The following is an 18,021-nucleotide window of genomic DNA, read 5'->3' on the forward strand; positions in this document are numbered from 1 at the left end:
GAGGGCATTTTTCACAATAACAAAATTGTGCACAGGCACTTTTAGACGGGAGTAAATATTCTGCATTAGACCCCTGCTAAATGGGAGGGAGGGGGGGGGGGGGGGGGGGGGATGAAACAATAAAGAGTACTGAAAATATTTTTTCATTATTGACCTCCTCCTTGGGAAAATTTTTGCAGCCGGTGAAAAAATAAATCTTGTGCAGAATATACACCCCTGCATTTAGATGATGTTTATTATAGATGGAAGGTAGGGATATGAAGGGTGTGTAGATTTTAAGCCTTGGTCTCCTCCTTCTTGGCCTCCTTGGCCTTCTGTTGTTTCCTTATGGCCTGCAGCACATTCTGCATCTCCTCCCTCTTCCTCTTGCCAGCCTGAATACAGATACAGTCAGATGTAAAACTATGGGTACCAGAGCTGGATCTTTAAATCGTTTAGTGGTGCGCTGAATCGGGGCGATCCACTTCGGCGCACCTAGATTTTATTAGATTTCAATCATTAAATCAAAATGGAATGGGCGAATCAGCGTGCCCAGTGGCGCGGTAATGGCACTCAACGAGTGACATTGCCGCGCCAAACCGGGGTGAACTGGATCACCCCGATTCAGCGCACCACTGAACGATTTAAAGATCCAGCTCAGTTTAATTTACAGTGTCCAATGATCCCTTCCTACACCTCTGGTAATTCTGTAAATGGTCTCTATGTGTCCCAAATTTTTCAACAAGGGCAGTTTTAGCAGGGAGGGAGGGTATAATAAGCTGTTTTATTACGCTAGTCCCCAAAGTTTTATAACAACGTTTCCCGCCGTAATTTTTGTTGCCTTTTCTCGGCGGTTTTCGGCGGTTGCGCCGCCGTTTCTTCACAGTTCCATATTGTACCCCTATAAAGCAACTACCATGCAAAATGTCAGACCTGTAACTCTTTTTTTTAGTTGAGTTCCTTTGACTTTTAGTTTTGGTTTCAAAAAGTGTCACTTTCGCCCCCCCCCCCTTTTGATAGGATTAGTTGCATGTATATTAATTTCTCTGCCCTTGTCTTATCGCTTAAAAACCCTGGCTATCAGTGTTTCGGAGTCGGAGCCGGGAGCAGTAACATTTTTGGTGGAGCCGGAGCCGTTTTTAACGAAAATTAGCTAAAAATTATTTTTTAAAGTAATATAATAATTAGGCAACGGTCTATTTCCATATAATAAACTGAAAAACTATAGTTACTTAAAAATAGACACACATCCTTCTACTTTTATATAGCTTTAATCAAATAAAAGCAAAATATTTTATATTATTTATTTTATTTTATCAAATTCAATAATGAACAAACAAGGATGACAACATCCATAAAAGTGAAGCTCTGAAACGGTAGGACAAACGGACATTAACACTTGTATAATGTCAGAACTGAATAATCAGAATGCGAATGTATAAGAGTTAAAGCAAAATTGTAAGTAAATTTGTTGAAAAACTGCTTGATACGGATAATGATTATGGACATACTTACTTTTTTAGGACTTGATTATAGAGTTGCTTCGCTTATAATATTGTACTTCGTTGTCCCAGGAATCAGTATACCAAAAATCAACATGTTTAAAATGAACGTACGGACATTCTGGTAATGATTATAGAGTTGCTACGCTTTCTATTACTTTACAGGAATCACCATGCAAAATTTGAAATCGATAGGACAATTCTAACATGCCTAAATTAACGAAAAAAGCTATTTAAAAAGTAAAAAATCAACATGTTTAAAATGGACGTACGGACATTTTGGTAATGATTATAGAGTTGCTACGCTTTCTAAATCGTACCTAACTACTAAAGGAATTATCATGCAAAATTTGAAATCGATAGGACAATTCTAACATGTCTAAATTAACGAAAAAAAGCTATCCGTGACGGACGGACGGACCCTAAGGGGGGGTTTTTAATGCAACCATCTCGTAATCAATGTATAAATGGCACTTAGAATTCGAATTTCGATCTAAAATTCTGCATGAGTAATCCTTGGTAGGTCTATTTTCCCTAAATCAAACAAAAAGTTGAAAAAGTAACGGCTAACGGCTCAGCCGTTTAGCCATCTTTTGGCTATTTTTAGGGCAAATCTGTCATAAATTACGTAGGAATCAACATTTTTAAACATATATTTGCTTTAAATCATTTCTAGTACCAGCAACTACCGGCTAGAACAGTTTGAAAACGTTTTGGAGCAGCAAATAGTATTATGTCGAGATAGGTTTCGTGATGATTTGCATTGAAAATAGCCCAAAAAATAGCTAAACAACTGAGCCGCCAGCTGTTAGCCGTTATTTTTCCAACTTTTTGTGCGATTTAGGGAAAATAGACCTACCAAGGATTACTCATGCAAAATTTTAGATCGAAATTCGAATTCTAAGTGCCATTTATACATTGATTACGAGATGGTTGCATTAACCCCCCCCCCCTTATAGAAAAGCTCCGCTTTTAAATATGATATATTAATTTTAAGGTAGGAGCCGGAGTCGCATCAAAATTATACGGCTCCGACACCCTGCAGTCTTTAACAAGGAAATTAAAAATTCTTTAAGGGGTATATATTAAGAGATAGAAGTTTTCCGGAATTTTAATGTAGGGAGGAGATTTGAAATCTGCATCAAATTTTAAGGATTTTTTTTTATAAAATTCGTTTTTTGTATAATTCTTTATCTAAAAGCGGAAATACATATTAAGTTAATTAATTTTGACCAATAGGATAGGTGGATTTTAAACTACCTGCGATCTAATTGGTTGAATGATGTACGACATCCAATCAGAGCGCTGATTTTTTAAATCCACCAATCACGGATGCCAAAATTAATTAACTTAATTTGTATTTCCGCTTTTAGATAAAGAATTATACAAAAAACGAATTTTATAAAAAATCCTTAAAATTTGATGCAGATTTCAAATCTCCTCCCTACATTAAAATTCCGGAAAACTTATATCTCTTAGTATATATTCTGCACAAGGTTAATTTATTCCAGTAACATTAACATAGGCTAGATAAATTAGACTATAGACTATTATCGCACCGTTTTATTGAAAGTATTCCATGGGTATTATTCGTAGAAAAATGTCTATAATACGATACGATACATGATTTTTCATATCGGCTCAAAAATAGTTCTAATCCATCAGATATTCATTACTTTAGAAGCTTAAGGAATTCACTTTTTAATTTTAAACTGAAATAGTAAAACTTAATAGCTAGTAAGTTGGAGGTAGGTTGTGCTAAAATAAAAAAGATGCGAGTTTTAATGCTTAAAAACAGTAGAACGATAATATTTACTAAATATGTGTATTCCTTGTTGAATAGAACCATAGACAAAAATTTGTATGTATTTATATTTAGTGACAGAATAATATCATACTACTACTGTTTATAAGCCTTAAAACTCACACTTTTACGGAATTTTAGAACAACCTACCTCCCCCTTTTTTCAAAGGTGTATATTCTGCAGAAGATATAATTTTCCCCGGCTGCAAAATATTTCCTTCTCCAAGGAGGGGGAAAAATGTTTTCAGTAGGGTTGGCAATCCGAATCCGAACAATTTTTGGACAATCTAGGGATCCAGATCCGCAGTTCAAATTGCGGATTCGGATCGTTAATTTTTAGGACTTTAATAGCACTTAAAATCTTTTTATTTAAATTATTTTATTGGTATAGTAGCTTTTTTATGCTTATTTTAGGTTAGGCTAAGTAAGGGTTAACAAATGGTCGCTGTAGGGGCTAGAATATTTATTAACCACAATCCGAAAATCCGCAAAAAAAATGCGAATCCGTAATCCACGGATATTTTGAAGAATCCTACCCAAATAATGAAAGGAAACCCAACCCTAGTTTTCTTATTAGCTTACTTCTTCATTTTCTCCCATATATTATTTATTCCCCACCCCTTATCATGCAGAATATACGCCCTAGATATTTTCTCTTGGGAAAGTTAATATACTCTCCCTTAGAAGTAAAAAAATCTTAAGAGATAAGAGAGACAAATAAACTGAAACTTTAATATAAAGAGCAGATACTCTGTATGTGATCCCGTACTTTTAATGGGGGGGAAGGGGGAAATGAAAAATATGTGGGGGGCGGAAAAAATGAAGAAAATTTATCCTTATTTGTAATGTATTTAATCATATACAGAAGAAAACTTTAATTAATTGAATGCAATTAGGGGGGGAAGGTGCTACTTCATTTATTTCTGTTTTTCCTTCCTCCTGGGGAAAAAAATGATATGAGGGGGGGGGGGGGATTAATGTAACTATCTCGTAATCAATGCGCAAATGGCACCTAAAATCCAAATTTCAGGATGAAATTTGGTATGAGTAATCCTTGGTAGGTTTATTTTCCCTAAATCAAATAAAAAAGTTGGAATAGTCAAGGCTAACGGCTGCCAGCTCAGCCGTTTTTGGCTTTTTAAGGGCAAAATTATCGATAGTAAAACCAATAAACTTTATGAAAATTTTTAGTACCAGAGCTGGATCTTTAAATCATTTTAGTGGTGAGTCAGATCGGGGTGAGCCAACTTTCCACCAATGAGAGCACAGCATTTTATGAAATGCCGCACTGTGATTGGCTGAAATTCGGCTCACCCCGATCTGGCTAACCACTAAAATGATTTAAAGATCCAGCTCAGCTCTTTAACAGCTAGAACCGACTAAAAAAGGCTGGTTGGAGCTATAAAATGCCAAGAGTATCATTTTTATACCAGATAATGTAAAAATATTCAAGTTGATTCCTCCGTTAGGGAAAATAGACTTACCAAGGATTACTCATTCAAATTTTCATCCTGAAATTCAGATTCTTAGTGTCTTTGTGTAATGATTACGAGATATTTGCATTAACCCCCCCGCCCTTTTTTTTAGAAGGGGGAAAAATAATCTTGTGTAGAATACTCTAAAAGAAGATTGTATATCTGTTCTTACCGCGTGCTTGCCAAGACGTTTCTTCAAGAACTTCAGACAACGCTTTTCCTTGCCAATTCTGAAAAAAAAGTTATCTATAATACAAATAGAACGATGTCTGTCTGTCTGAAGCTAGATCTCAGTAACTACTGAACCAATTAGGCTCTACTCTTTAGGAATAGGGTGAGGCGGGGCTAAACCGGTAATTTTTTCGGTTTTTTTTTTAAATTGGGGTAAATATTAATATTTTCAAATGAAACCAAGATCATTAGAAAGCTTACGGAAAAGACTTAGGTCCTAAAAGGACGTTATCCTAGGACTTTAAGAAGTTTGTCATAATTGGACTTAAATAAAATTAAAATTATGTAAAAATTATCAGATTCTTCTGATTTTTTGAAAACTGATTCCTATTACAACAAGGTACAATGTTATAAGCGAAGCATCTCTACAAACAAGTCCCAAAAATGTAAGTATGTCCTTAAATAGTATCATCTATTTATGCAGTTTTATAACAAATTTACTTACAATATTGTTTGTACTGATTCATTAATATTCTGCTAATTCAGTTATGACAATCTACTAATGTTCGTTTGTCTTTCCATTTCAGAGCTTCGCTTTTTTGGATGTTGTCATTCCTTGTTAACAGTAGCTTTTGATAGGTTATCTTAAGTTAGGGGATTGCCCCGTAGAGGCTAGAAATAGGAAAAAAGCTACTGTGAAAATACGACAGAAACGCCCATTAAGAGGCGATGTCACGACTATACCAAATTATTTTTATTTGATTCTATACAGACGAATGACGATTAAGCAACAAATAGGGGGGGGGGGGGGAGTTTATACACCTATAGGAAATGAATTCAGAATCTACCTGTAAAACTTTGAAAATTTAATTAAGGCACTTTCCTCCTAGGGGCTAGTGGGGTATAACACCCCCTCCCCCCCAAGAAAAAATTAAAAATTCATAGTTTTTACAGGTAGATCCTATCATTAAGACATTATACAAAAAGAATAATGTTAGTAACTTAATAACAAGCCCAAACGGCTAGGGCAATATTTTATACTCATTTTATTTAAATTAAGTGAATCAACTCCTCCCCCCCCCCTCTCCGTCTCGATTTGAATTGATGGAAAAGGTGTCAGCTATACGCCTCCATCCAACTAACTGACCTGAGCAACTCCTGAGCCCTCTTCTCATATGGAGCGAAGCCAGCAACCTCTCTGATTAGGGACTTCACGTGCTTTCTCACTTTGCCTACACATGGGAAAATAATATTATCCGTGGGAAAATAATATTGTCCGTGGGAAAATTATATTATCCGTGGGAAAAACTGATCATCCAACAATATCTCTACTCGTATTTTCAACTAGGATGTTTAAAATGTTTTGTGTATGACAAATAAAAAAAATTTAAATTAAACCAAACTCCCTAAAGATTTTTTTTATAGATTTACAATATTCGTTTTGTGAAATAAGAGTGGGAAATTAAAATTCAAAGACCCCAAAGTGGTTTAGCCAACAAATGAGAATATATCATTTTAAACTTTGGGTACTAATGTAACAGCCCAATATCCACTCCCTCTCCCTCTCTGTTACCCAGTCCCAGACAGTTAATGCTTTGGACACAAGTGAAATATACAGCCCAATGTCCCCTCCCTCCAGGTGACTTATATAGGCTGTTTATTACACTAGTCCTCAAAGTTTCTTTAATAACATTTTATTATTCGTTGGTTTAACCACTTTGGGGACACTCATTAAATTTATATTTTCAGTTTATGAAGTTGAGTGTCTAAACGTTTCTGCAACTTCAAGTTGTAATCTACACAAGGGATAGTTTCGTGTACAATCATTGGGGATATGCATCAATTTATCTGCCATTGTCTTAACCAGGGTTTCGGAGCCGGGAGCAGCAACATTTATGGTGGTGCCGGAGCCGTATTTTTCGTTAAAAACGGCTCCGGCTCTGGACTAGCTAAAAATGATTTTTTAAAGTAATATTATAATTTTGCAACGGTCTATTTCCATATAATAAACTGAAAAACTATCGTTACTTTACAAATAGACACACATCCTTCTACTTTTATATAGCTTTAATCCAATAAAAGCAAAATATTTTATATTATTTATTTTATTTTATCAATTTCAATAATGAAAAAAAATTGATATATTAATTTTAAGGTAGGAGCCGGAGCCGTATTTCCAAATACGGCTCCGCGGAGCCGGAGCCGCATCAAAATTATACGGCTCCGACACCCTGGTCTTAACCCTTTAGATCCCTTTGACTTACCAGATGACCGTTTCTTGACAACCTTGGGAAGCCTGGTGACCTTGTGGCCCTTGTTCATACCCACCACCAGCTCATACTTCAAGCTGCTAGCTCGCACTCTTTGCTCAGTCATTTTCAAATTTCTACAGATCTCTGAAAAACAGTAATTTTTCAAGAAAAAAAAATTAAATTTTTCTTCCCGCTCTACATGTCACATAAAATAAAGATTATTATCATAAGAAAAAAAACTGGGTTGGTTAGATAAATTTACAGTAGACTGGTATAAATGATTTTTATTGATAAAAAAAAAAACATTGTTTTAACATTATTATTGGCGATTTAAAAGAAAAATACAGCTACTATTATACAAAATGTCTTTTTAATCAAAAAATCTCCTTACCCCTTATCTTTTAAATGTTTTTTAATGATAAAAATCATTTATACCTTTTAAATACAAAAAAACTCCTTCACCCCTTTACCAAAAAAAAATATTTACATTAAAAAATCTACCAAAATTTATTTTGAAGATTTTCTTTAAAAAATTCGAAGATTTTTAATATAAATACTTTTTTTATATTTGTACTTTATTACTCTTCCGCTTTTGTTGAATTTTCATTTAAATTTTTTCTCACAGAATGATTCTAAAAAAAATTAAGAATAGTTTAAGTTAAAAAGGTTATTTAAACTGAATGGGGATTTTCACTTAAAACTACTTCATGATCATCAAACCCTCCCTCCCAAAGACGTCAAAGTTAAGAAGGGGGGGGGGGGGAGTGTTAAACGAGTGATTACACCCCCCCCCCCCTAAACTTTGAATGTTGATAACAGTAATATGCAAAAATTACTCAAAACTTTGTATAGAATCAAATATCTGAGAAACATCCCATCTTAAAAAAAACATAATATGTAACATACAAAAATAATAATGGTACAAAAAAAATAAACGGTAAAAATAGTGAATTTTAAGATTTTAACAGGTTTTTTTAAAATCGTATTTAAGACATTTTTCCGCGGATTGTAAAAAATCTAAATGTCATCTTTGGTGGCCCCGAGGGGCCGATAAAAAAGTTTTGTTTTTTAGGTAATAGAAAAATGTTAATGATACGATAAGATGCATGATTTTTCAGTATGGCCCAGAACCTTTTCTAATGTAAGATCCATTGTTATAAAAGGAGTTGTTTTATTCAGTTTTATTATTTTCATAGATCTTCAGGGGATGAGACAATAGCCAATTTTATGTTCATCGTATTACACACAATTTTCCACGAATATTAAAATAAAAAAATCTGGTAAAATTCACCATTTCTATAGAAGAACATTCATCAATAAAAGCATTTTTAGCCATGGAGCCAAGCCTGAAATAAAAAAAACAAGATTATTTTTCATGAAATTAAGGATGACAACATCCATAAAAGCGAAGCTCTGAAACGATAGGACAAACTGATATTAACACTTGTAGAGTGTCAGAACTGACAAATCTGAATATATATTTATAAAAGTCGAAACTGTATTGTAAGTAAACTCAGGGGTGTATATTCTACATGGGATCCCCGGCTCAGGGGGGGGGGGGAATAAAAAATAAGTGGTTGGAGGGGGAAAAAATGTAAAAATTAAGAAAACTGAAAACATTTTTTCCATTTCCCCCCCCCCCCCTCCTTGGTGAAAAAAACTAAAAAAATGTGTGGTAGGGGTGAAAAAATAAATAAAATATAGAGTTCTTTTAATATTTTTCTATTTCTCTTTTTCTACTTGGTGAGAAAAAACTAGGGGGGGGGGGGAAATAAAAAAGTTTGTCGCCGGGGGAAAAAAATAAATCTTGTGCAGAATATACACCCCTGAGTAAACTTGTTGAAAAACTGTTAAATACAGGATTTTGTTTTTAAGGTCATACTTAAATTTTTAGGACTTGATTATTGAGATGCTTCGCTTCTAACTTTCTACTTTAATGTATGTCCTAAGTAACAGTATTTAAAAAATCAGATCAATCGGATAGGGGGGGGGGGGATGCAATCATAATCTCGTAATTAATGAGTAAATGGCACTTATAATTCAAATTTCCATCTGAATTTTGCATGAGTATTCCTTGGTAGGTCTATTTTCCCTAAATCGAACAAAAAGTTGGAAAAGTTACGGCTAACGGCTGGCAGCTCAGCCGTTTTGCCACTTTTTGACTATCTTCAGAGCAAATTAGTCATGAAACCTTTCTCCACATAATACTCTTTTACGCTCCAAAACGTTATCAAACGGTTCTAGCCGGTAGCTGTTGGTACTAGAAATTTACAAATGGTTATTGCAATTATTTAACATAAATTAGACCAAAAATATGTTTTAAAAAGTTGATTCCTACATAATTAATGATGAATTTGCCCTGAAAATAGGCCGCCAGCTGTTACTTTTCCAACTTTTTGTTCGATTTAGGGAAAACAGACCTACCATGGAAAACTCATGCAAAATTTCAGATCGAAATTCAAATTCTAGCTGCCATTTACTCATTGATTACGAGATGGTACAAAATTGAAAAAAAAAATTCTAAGAGGATAACGCCAAATAACTGAAAATTTCAGGTGTCTATCTTTAATGGCCAATGAGAAAATTTACATTTTATGACGGACCGACAGACAAAGTGAATTATAGAGTAGCTTATCTATAAACTCCAGGGGTGTATATTCTGCACAACAGTAATTTTTTTCCCAACTGCAAAATTTTACAAGGAGGGGGAAAATTGGAAAAATGAATCAGATCTCCTTAATTTTCCTTCAAACACATTTTTTATTCCCAATATACACCCCTGTAAAAAAAACCCGGTGGAACCAGATCCACCCCCCCCCCCTTTACACATTTTTTTCCTTACCTGTACGAATGAATTTTCTTTTGACGGTGCCAGGGGGGCGTAGGACAACACAAACCAATTACGCGTCAAGTGCGGTAGATAGTGGAGAAGAGGGAGTGGGGGTTACCCCTCCCCCTTCTTAGTGTTGTTTAACTGGTTTTGATGCTTTGACCCCAACTGCTCTGAAAAAAAATATATGAATTTTAGAGTTAAATAAATGCATTTTTGTCTGTTGTGGCTCGACCGACATACCGACGGAACCCAGGTAAGGAGGAGTAATTTAGCTGTTTGTTAAAATAGTCCTCTCATATAATAACGTTTTCTTATCCGTTTGGCTTAAAAACCTTGGGGACTTAAATTTTGATTAGTTGGTTAATTTACTTTAGTGTCAAAATGTTTCAACCACTAATTGTAACCTACAGGTAATTGGGGATGTACATCAATGATACCTCTTAAGTAGATTAAAATTAGTGGTTAAAACATCAGAACATTCAACTTAATGAACCAACCTTTCAAAATTCACTATAGTCCCCGCTAGATAGTTAACCCAACGAAGAAGAAAACTTTAATATAAAAATTTGGGGACTAGTGAAATATCCAGCCCATTGTCCCCTTTCTCCCTTGAATAAAATAGTTATAAAGAAATGATGAGAAGCTGAACTGTATAGGAGAACCATATTGGTTTAGTGGTACCTGTTTATTCTCTGCACTCTCTGCTGATATGACCGGCACGGCCACACTTGTAGCAGTTCTTGGTTCCAGCGTCAGGACAATCCTTCACTATGTGTCCAACCTAAATGTTCACACAATCATTAACAAAATTAACCCTAATGAAATTAAGAATTGATAGTAAAAAATAGGGATGGCAATCCGTCAAATTTTTGGACCGAATTCGGATTCTTACAAGAATCCGTTCAAAAAAATGGCGGATTCCCGCGGATTCCGGATTCTTATTTTTGGCGGATTCCGGATTCTAGCAATATTTTAAAAGGCTTTTTAAAAAAATTAAGTGCTACACATGTCCTAAAAATTTATGTTCTTGGTGTTCTCTATAATTCACTTCCGAGAAATGATCCTGATTTTAAAAGATTTAATAAATAATGATGATAATCTTTGTCTTCAAAAAGGGGAAGTTGAAAGAAAAAACTTAAGATGCTAATTTCAGCCTACCAATTAAGAATCCGAATTCGCTATTAAAAATTTGATTCCGAATTCGAATTCCAAAATTTACCAAAAATTGGGCGGATTCCGGATCCCAGATTCGGATTGCCAACCCTCGTAAAAAAGTTTATTAACTAATAGCTCATATATAAACCAATCAAAATTTGTCATACAGTTTTTCTATGCCAATAACAAAACGTAATTTCAAAACTTTGGGTAATAGTGTAAACATGGGTATTATATATTCTACATGAGATCCCCTGCTAGGGGGGGGGGGGAATAAAAAAATATGTGGGAGGGGGAAAAACTTTAAAATATGTTCGGTCACAAATGGTTCATTGTTTATTATTGTTTATTGTCATTTTACTCTTAAGAACCCAAGTAGGGTCATAGTAAGAGGTCTGAATAACTAGGCCTAAGTCTGAATATGACTATTAAGTCTTTTCTTGAATGTAGATAAAGTCACGGCCTTTTTCACATTAACAGGAAGATCATTCCAGAATTTAGCTGCTTTAACACTGAATACATATCTGGACAGTTCTGTTCTTTTCATGAACCAACCAATCAAAATTCAATAAGTGTTCAAAGTCTTTAAGGCCAAAGAATAAGAAAACTGAATTCCCACGGTATTAAAAAAAATCCCACGCTACTACCTTGTTGCAGTTGTAGCAGGTGTCCTCCTCCTGTTCGCAGTTCCTGGCGATGTGACCAGTGCCGTGACAACGGTAACAACGGTCCTCCTCCTCCTGGCAGTCCCGGGCTAGATGACCGTACCTGAAACATGGGATCTGGGTAAAACTATTCCTGGGAACGATAATCCCAAAAGTCTAAGAACTTAAACGTAAAAGGCTGCCAAACAGCTGAACGTACATGGTATTTCCACATTTCGTTATGAGCTGCATGAGAAGGCCTAGTGTGAGAATCATAGACAATATCTTGTGTATTTATCTAGGTAGCCTGCTGCTATTAACATAGCCTAAAGTTTCATAATCATACCTGTTGCATTTGTAACACTTGGCCCCGCTGCCATAACTGTCACCGCCTCCGCGCCTTCCGCCGCCCCTATCGTTCCTGCGGCCACCATCGCCTTCAGGACACTCGCGAGCAAAGTGACCTGAAAATATAAAAGTAGCTAAAAACCAGCCTAACAGCAGTCAGAACGCCATGAATGTTTTATACTTAATTATGCTCCATATTGATGGGAATGTAGACAAGAAGTTTCAGCAGTCTATCTACTACTAGCGGCTACGCCCCCTAAGGCCTCTAGGGGCACTTGAGGAGAGAGTCGAAATTTAATAATTAAATTTCTTATTTTATATTTTTAAAGAAAAAAGTAAAAAAAATTTGGGGGGGGGGGGCGAATTTTTTTTGGGGGGGTGCCCCCCCCCCTCATTTTTAATATTAGTTTAAAAAATTCAACAAAAAATTTTTTTTTGGGGGGTTGGGGGTGTCCCACCCCTAAAGAAAAGTTATAAACCTTCCCGGGACTTATGAGAAGCTACCCTGTTAAGGAGAACCCGATCGGTTCAGCGGTTAGCGAGATCCTTCGGTACAGACAAACACACAAACATCCTTTTACTTTATTATAAGGATACAAGTCGAGAAAATCACATGCCCCCCAAAACGTTTTAAAAGGACATTCGTACGAAACGACCCTAATTATAGAAACGGGAATTTTCCTAAAATAAAGCAATAGTCTATCTTGATTATCAGCAAAGAAAATTACATTTCCACCGATAGTGTTGAGTGCCAACGTAAAGACATTATAGAAAGCTTTTAAATTATAAATTTTAAGAACCAGATTCATTTGACCAGAGGGACTGAAGGTCAGGTCTATAACTAATATAATTTTTTTTAAATGTTCGTGAAAATTGTCTTAATACATAACTAAGAGTGGGGGGGGGGGGGAAGTTTTGACGCATTTACGTAAACAGTGAGTATAGACTTTATCTCTGGACTAAGAGGATAGGTTATTTGGTATAAAATCATTCTTATATGATAAATTTTCCCAAGTTTAAAGATTTTTTGGATAGGCCTCCAGGTTTAGGAGCTGCAGGCCTCCTGTTGCTCTGTCCGGTAAAAATCAAAACCAAAAATTTGTTAATTTAAAAAAAAAAAAAGAGTTTAAAAACGTTTTAAATAACAAAATATGCTCATTTTTAAATGTTATTTACATATTTGAAGAAAAAATATGAATATTTTGAATAATAAGTTGACCTCTATCTCTGAAAAAAAAAATTTTCCGGTCCAGAGACCACCTGGAGGCCTGCAGCTCCTGAACCTGGAGGCCTATTCAAAAAATCTTATAACTTGTGAAAAGGGGGAGGTCATTTTCTAGTAAATTCCGTAAAGGTGTGTGTTTTAAGGCCTAAAAATAGTAGTAGAACGCTAAGGTGCTCTAGGTATATGTATTCCCTATTGAATAGAACAATAGGGAAAAAAATTTTTTTTTTAATTACCGTACCTGGAAATTCTTTTAAAAATACGAAATTTCTATCAAACGCTTTGATTTGCTCAAAGTGACATAAATTAACCCTAAAAATGAACCCAACCTTAATTTTCTCAGAAACCATTTGATCAATAGAGTTGATTTCTTGAACTTAAGCTTTTATGGGTATAAACATCTCATGGTTTCGAAGTCAACCCTCTACCCCCACCCCCTAGCCCTCCGGGGCTAAAAAAACCCTGGAAATGAACCTAACTCTAATTATCTCAGAAACCATTTGATATATAGAGATGATTTCTTAAACTTAAGTTTTTAAGCTTATAAACTTACTTATAGTTTCGAAGTTACCCTCCTGCCACCAGCCCCTAGCCCTCTGGGGCTCAAAAAAAAACCTGGAAATGAACCTAACCTTAATTATCTCAGAAACCATTTGATCTATAGAGATGATTTCTAAAACTTAAGTTTTTATGCTTATAAACTTACTAATAGTTTGAAGTTACCCTCCTGCCGCCAACCCCTAGCCTCAAAAAAAACCTGGAAATGAACCTAACCTTAATTATCTCAGAAACCATTTGATCTATAGAGATGATTTCTTAAACTTAAGTTTTTATGCTTATAAACTTACTTACAGTTTTGAAGTTACCCTCCTGCTGCCAAACCCTAGCCCTCCAGGGCTCAAATTAACCCTAAAAATTAACCTAACCTTAATTTTCTCAGAAACCATTTGATCAATAGAGATGATTTCTTAAACTTAAGCTTTTATGGTTATAAACTGACTTCTAGTTTAGAATTCATCCCCCTGTCATCAACCCCTAGCCCTCCGGGGCTCAAAAAAACCCTAAAAATGTTCCTAACCTTAATTTTCTCAGAAACCATTTGATCAATAGAATTAATTTTCAAACTTAAGTTTTTATGCTTATTAACTTACTTATAGTTTCGAAGTTACCCTTCTATGGCCAACCCCTTGCCCTCTGGGGCTCAAATTAACCCTTAAAATGAACCTAACCTTAATTTTATCAGAATCCATTTGATCAATAGAGATGATTTCTTAAACTTAAGCTTTTATGCTTATAAACTAACTTCTAGTTTAAACTTAAAAGTAACGTTAAGTTTAGATGTCACCCTACTGCCGCCAACCCCTAGCCCTCTGGGGCTCAAATTAACCCTAAAAGTTATCCTAACCTTAAATTTCTCAGAAACCATTTGATCAATAGAGATCCTTTCTTAAATTAAAGCTTTTATGCTTATAAACTAACTTCTAGTTTAAGATTCAGCCCCTTGCCACCAACCCCTAGCCCTCCGGGGCTCAAAACTCCCTAAAATGAACCTAACCTTAATTTTATCAAAAACTATTTGACCAATAAAGATGATTTCTTAGACTTAAGCTTTCATGCTTATAAACTATCTTTTAGATTAGAAGTCACCCCCCCTGCCCCTAACCCATAGCCCTCCGGGGCTTAAATTAACCCTAAAAATAAACCTAACCTTAATAATCTCAGAAACCATTTGATCAATAGAGATGATTTCTTAAACTTAAGCTTTTATGTTACCCTCCTGCTGCCAACACCTAGCCCTTCGGGCCTCAAATTAACCCTAAAATTGAACCTAACCTTAATTTTCTCAGAAACCATTTGATCAATAGAGATGATTCCTTTAACTTAAGCTTCTATGGTTATAAACTAACTTCTAGTTTAGAATTTACCACCCTGCCGCCAACCCCTTGCACTCCAGGGCTCAAAAAAAACCCTAAAAATGAACCTAACCTTAATTTTCTCAGAAACCATTTGATCAATAGAGATGATTTCTTAAACTTAGGCTGTTATTCTTATAAAATAGCTTCAAGTCAGCACCCTGCCGCCAACCCCTAGCCGTCCGGGCTCAAAAAACCCTAAAAATGAACCTAACCTTATTTTTCTCAGAAACCATTTGATCAATAAAGCAGATTTCTAGGACTTTTATGGTTTAGAAGTCACCCCCCTAGCCCCCTCAGAGCTCAAAAAACCCTAAAAAATTAACCTAAACTTGATTTTCACAGAAGCCATTTGATCAATAGTGCAGATTATTTTTGTCTAAAGCTTATATGATTATAAAATAACTTTTCGTTTGAAAGTTTCTTAACCTCAGTAACCACATTATTAAATGTTCAGATGAAAGTTTAAGATATCGTTTCTATTGATCAAATGGTTTCTGAGAAAATTTAGGTTAGGTTCATTTTTAGGGTTTTTTTTTGATCACGGAGGGATAGATATTGGCGGCAGGTGGCTGACTCTTAAACTAAAAGTTATTTTATAAGCATAAAAGTTTAAGTTTAAGAAATCATCTCTAATGATCAAATGGTTTCTGAGAAAATTAAGGTTAGGTTCATTTTTAGGGTTTATTTTGAACCCTGGAGGGCTAGGGTTTGGCGGCAGGGGGGTGACTTATAAAGTTTAAGTTAGTTTATAAGCATAAAATCTTAAGTTTATGAAATCATCTATTGATCAAATGGTTTCTGAGAAAATTAAAGTTAGGTTCATTTTTAGGTTTTTTTTTTGAGCCCTGGAGGGCTAGGGGTTTGTAGCAGGGAGGTGAATTCAAAACTAGAAGTTAGTTTATAACCATAAAAGCCTAAGTTTAAGAAATCACATCTATTGATCAAATGGTTTCTGAGAAAATTAAGGTTAGGTTAATTTTTTTGGTTAATTTGAGCCCCAGAGGGCTAGGTGTTGGTGGCAGTAGGGTGACTTCTAAACTTAACGTTACTTTACAAGCATAATAGCTTAAGTTTAAGAAATCATCTCTATTGATCAAATGGATTCTGAGAAAATTAAGGTTAGGTTCATTTTAAGGGTTAATTTGAGCCCCAGAGGGCAAGGGGTTGGCCATAGAAGGGTAACTTCGAAACTATAAGTAAGTTAATAAGTATAAAAACTTAAGTTTAAAAATTAACTGTATTGATCAAATGGTTTGAGAAAATTAAGGTTAGGTACATTTTTAGGGTTTTTTTGAGCCCCGGAGGACTAGGGGTTGGTGGCAGGGGGATGAATTCTAAACTAGAAGTCAGTTTATAACCATAAAAGCTTAAATTTAAGAAATCATCTCTATTGATCAAATGGTTTCTGAGAAAATTAAGGTTAGGTTAATTTTTAGGGTTAATTTGAGCCCCGGAGGGCTAGGGTTTGGCAGCAGGAGGGTAACTTCAAAACTATAAGTAAGTTAATACTAATAGGCTTAAAAATTAAGTTTAAGAAATCATCTCAATTGATCAAATGGTTTCTGAGAAAATTAGGGTTAGGTTCATTTCCATGGTTTTTTTGAGCCCCGGAGGGCTAGGGGGTGGGGATAGGTGGTTGACTTCGAAACCATGAGATGTTCATACTCATAAAAGCTTAAGTTCAAGAAATCAACTCTATTGATCAAATGGTTTCTGAGAAAATTAAGGTTAGGTTCAATTTTAGGGTTAATTTATGTCACCTTGAGCAAATCAAAGCGATGATAGAAATTTTCGTATTTTTTAAAGAATTTCCAGGTAAAGTAATCAAAAAACATTTTTCTCTATTGTTCTATTCAATAGGGAATATAAATATATAGAGCACCTTATCGTTCTACTACTATTTTTAGGCCTTATAACACACATTTACGGAATTTACTAGAAAATGACCTCCCCCTTTATCATATAAGAATGATTTTATCTCTAATAACCTATCCTCTCAGTCTAAAGATAAAGCATATACTCACTGTTTACGTAAATGTGTCAAAACTTCCCCCCACCCCTCTTATAATGTCTAACAGCCAGTTCTAATCCAGCGGATATTAATCGGTTTCGAAGCCATATACTGGAACAATCCTACCTACGCCATTGCATCCGTGGCACCGGCGTACAAAGTGTAATAAAGTCGCTTCGCTCAAAGAAAGGGGACAATGGGCTGTTTTAATACAATAGTCCAAATGGTTTGATAATAACGATTTCCTATTCGATTCGTTGACTTAACAACCACTTATTTGAATCTACAGAAGGGGTAATTTTGTTCATAATCATTGGGACTGTACATCAATTTATCAGCTATTGCCTTATCCCTTTAGGTCCCTGAGCTTCGCATTGTGGTTGGGCCAGGTATCCGACAATTTTCAATATCCGGACGGTTATCCGGTAATTTCCCCGGATATCCGGCCCAGTCCTACTTAAACTCCTACCTACGCCATCGCATCTGTAGCAAACGCTGGAGCTGGAACCTCCACCTCCACCCCCTCCTCCGCGACGGCTATCTCCCCGGTCCCCGCCGCTAGGACACTCGCGGGCAAAATGGCCGGTCTGGTCGCACCTAAAAATAATGGGTTTATTCCAGTATGGCTTTGAAACTGATATTAGCTGGATTAGAACTGGTTCAAAGCCATACTGAAAAATCATGTATCGTTTCGTGTTATATCCAG

At 35.4% G+C, this 18,021-nt stretch overlaps 2 protein-coding genes across 15 annotated transcripts in view; both read right to left on the bottom strand.

Moving 5' to 3' along the window:
- Positions 1 to 275: 275 nt before the first annotated feature.
- LOC145306909 (large ribosomal subunit protein eL36-like) lies at positions 276 to 7,307 on the bottom strand. Its single transcript, XM_080149249.1, has 4 exons — positions 7,196 to 7,307; positions 6,079 to 6,163; positions 4,933 to 4,990; positions 276 to 374 (listed from the first exon to the last, which is right to left on the bottom strand). The coding sequence occupies exons 1-4, from the start codon at positions 7,305 to 7,307 to the stop codon at positions 276 to 278; spliced, it is 354 nt and encodes a 117-aa protein (XP_080005375.1).
- Positions 7,308 to 7,326: 19 nt separating this feature from the next.
- Positions 7,327 to 18,021, bottom strand: part of LOC145306864 (uncharacterized) — a 282,216-nt gene continuing 271,521 nt past the window's right edge. Inside the window, exons 4-13 of one of the 14 annotated variants that reach the window (XM_080149194.1) lie at positions 17,785 to 17,912; positions 12,162 to 12,279; positions 11,819 to 11,939; positions 10,698 to 10,797; positions 10,026 to 10,186; positions 8,475 to 8,529; positions 8,020 to 8,061; positions 7,766 to 7,815; positions 7,619 to 7,647; positions 7,327 to 7,451 (exon numbers count right to left, since the gene is read on the bottom strand). In XM_080149194.1, coding sequence (XP_080005320.1) covers positions 10,702 to 10,797; positions 11,819 to 11,939; positions 12,162 to 12,279; positions 17,785 to 17,912 — 463 coding nt within the window. In that variant the 3' untranslated portion in view covers positions 7,327 to 7,451; positions 7,619 to 7,647; positions 7,766 to 7,815; ... (2 more) ...; positions 10,026 to 10,186; positions 10,698 to 10,701. Of the gene's footprint in view, positions 7,816 to 8,019; positions 8,062 to 8,362; positions 8,530 to 10,025; positions 10,187 to 10,697; positions 10,798 to 11,818; positions 11,940 to 12,161; positions 12,280 to 17,784; positions 17,913 to 18,021 lie in introns of those variants that run through there. The other 13 variants (XM_080149192.1, XM_080149199.1, XM_080149197.1 and 10 more) reach the window with 13 other exon arrangements.

The sequence above is a fragment of the Acartia tonsa genome, chromosome 15 (assembly GCF_053477335.1).
Source record: "Acartia tonsa isolate MP-2025a chromosome 15, ASM5347733v1, whole genome shotgun sequence".
NCBI classification, from domain to species: Eukaryota; Metazoa; Arthropoda; class Copepoda; order Calanoida; family Acartiidae; genus Acartia; species Acartia tonsa.

Bases quoted from the DNA above. Each gene is read 5' to 3' on its own strand.
- LOC145306909 (XM_080149249.1), bottom strand. From the start codon at position 7,307: ATGACTGAGCAAAGAGTGCGAGCTAGCAGCTTGAAGTATGAGCTGGTG. The intron at 6,164-7,195 runs GTAAGTCAAAGG...TCCCATGTGTAG, and splicing joins TGTCAAGAAACGGTCATCTG to GCAAAGTGAGAAAGCACGTG. The intron at 375-4,932 runs GTAAGAACAGAT...ATCTGTATTCAG, and splicing joins AACGTCTTGGCAAGCACGCG to GCTGGCAAGAGGAAGAGGGA.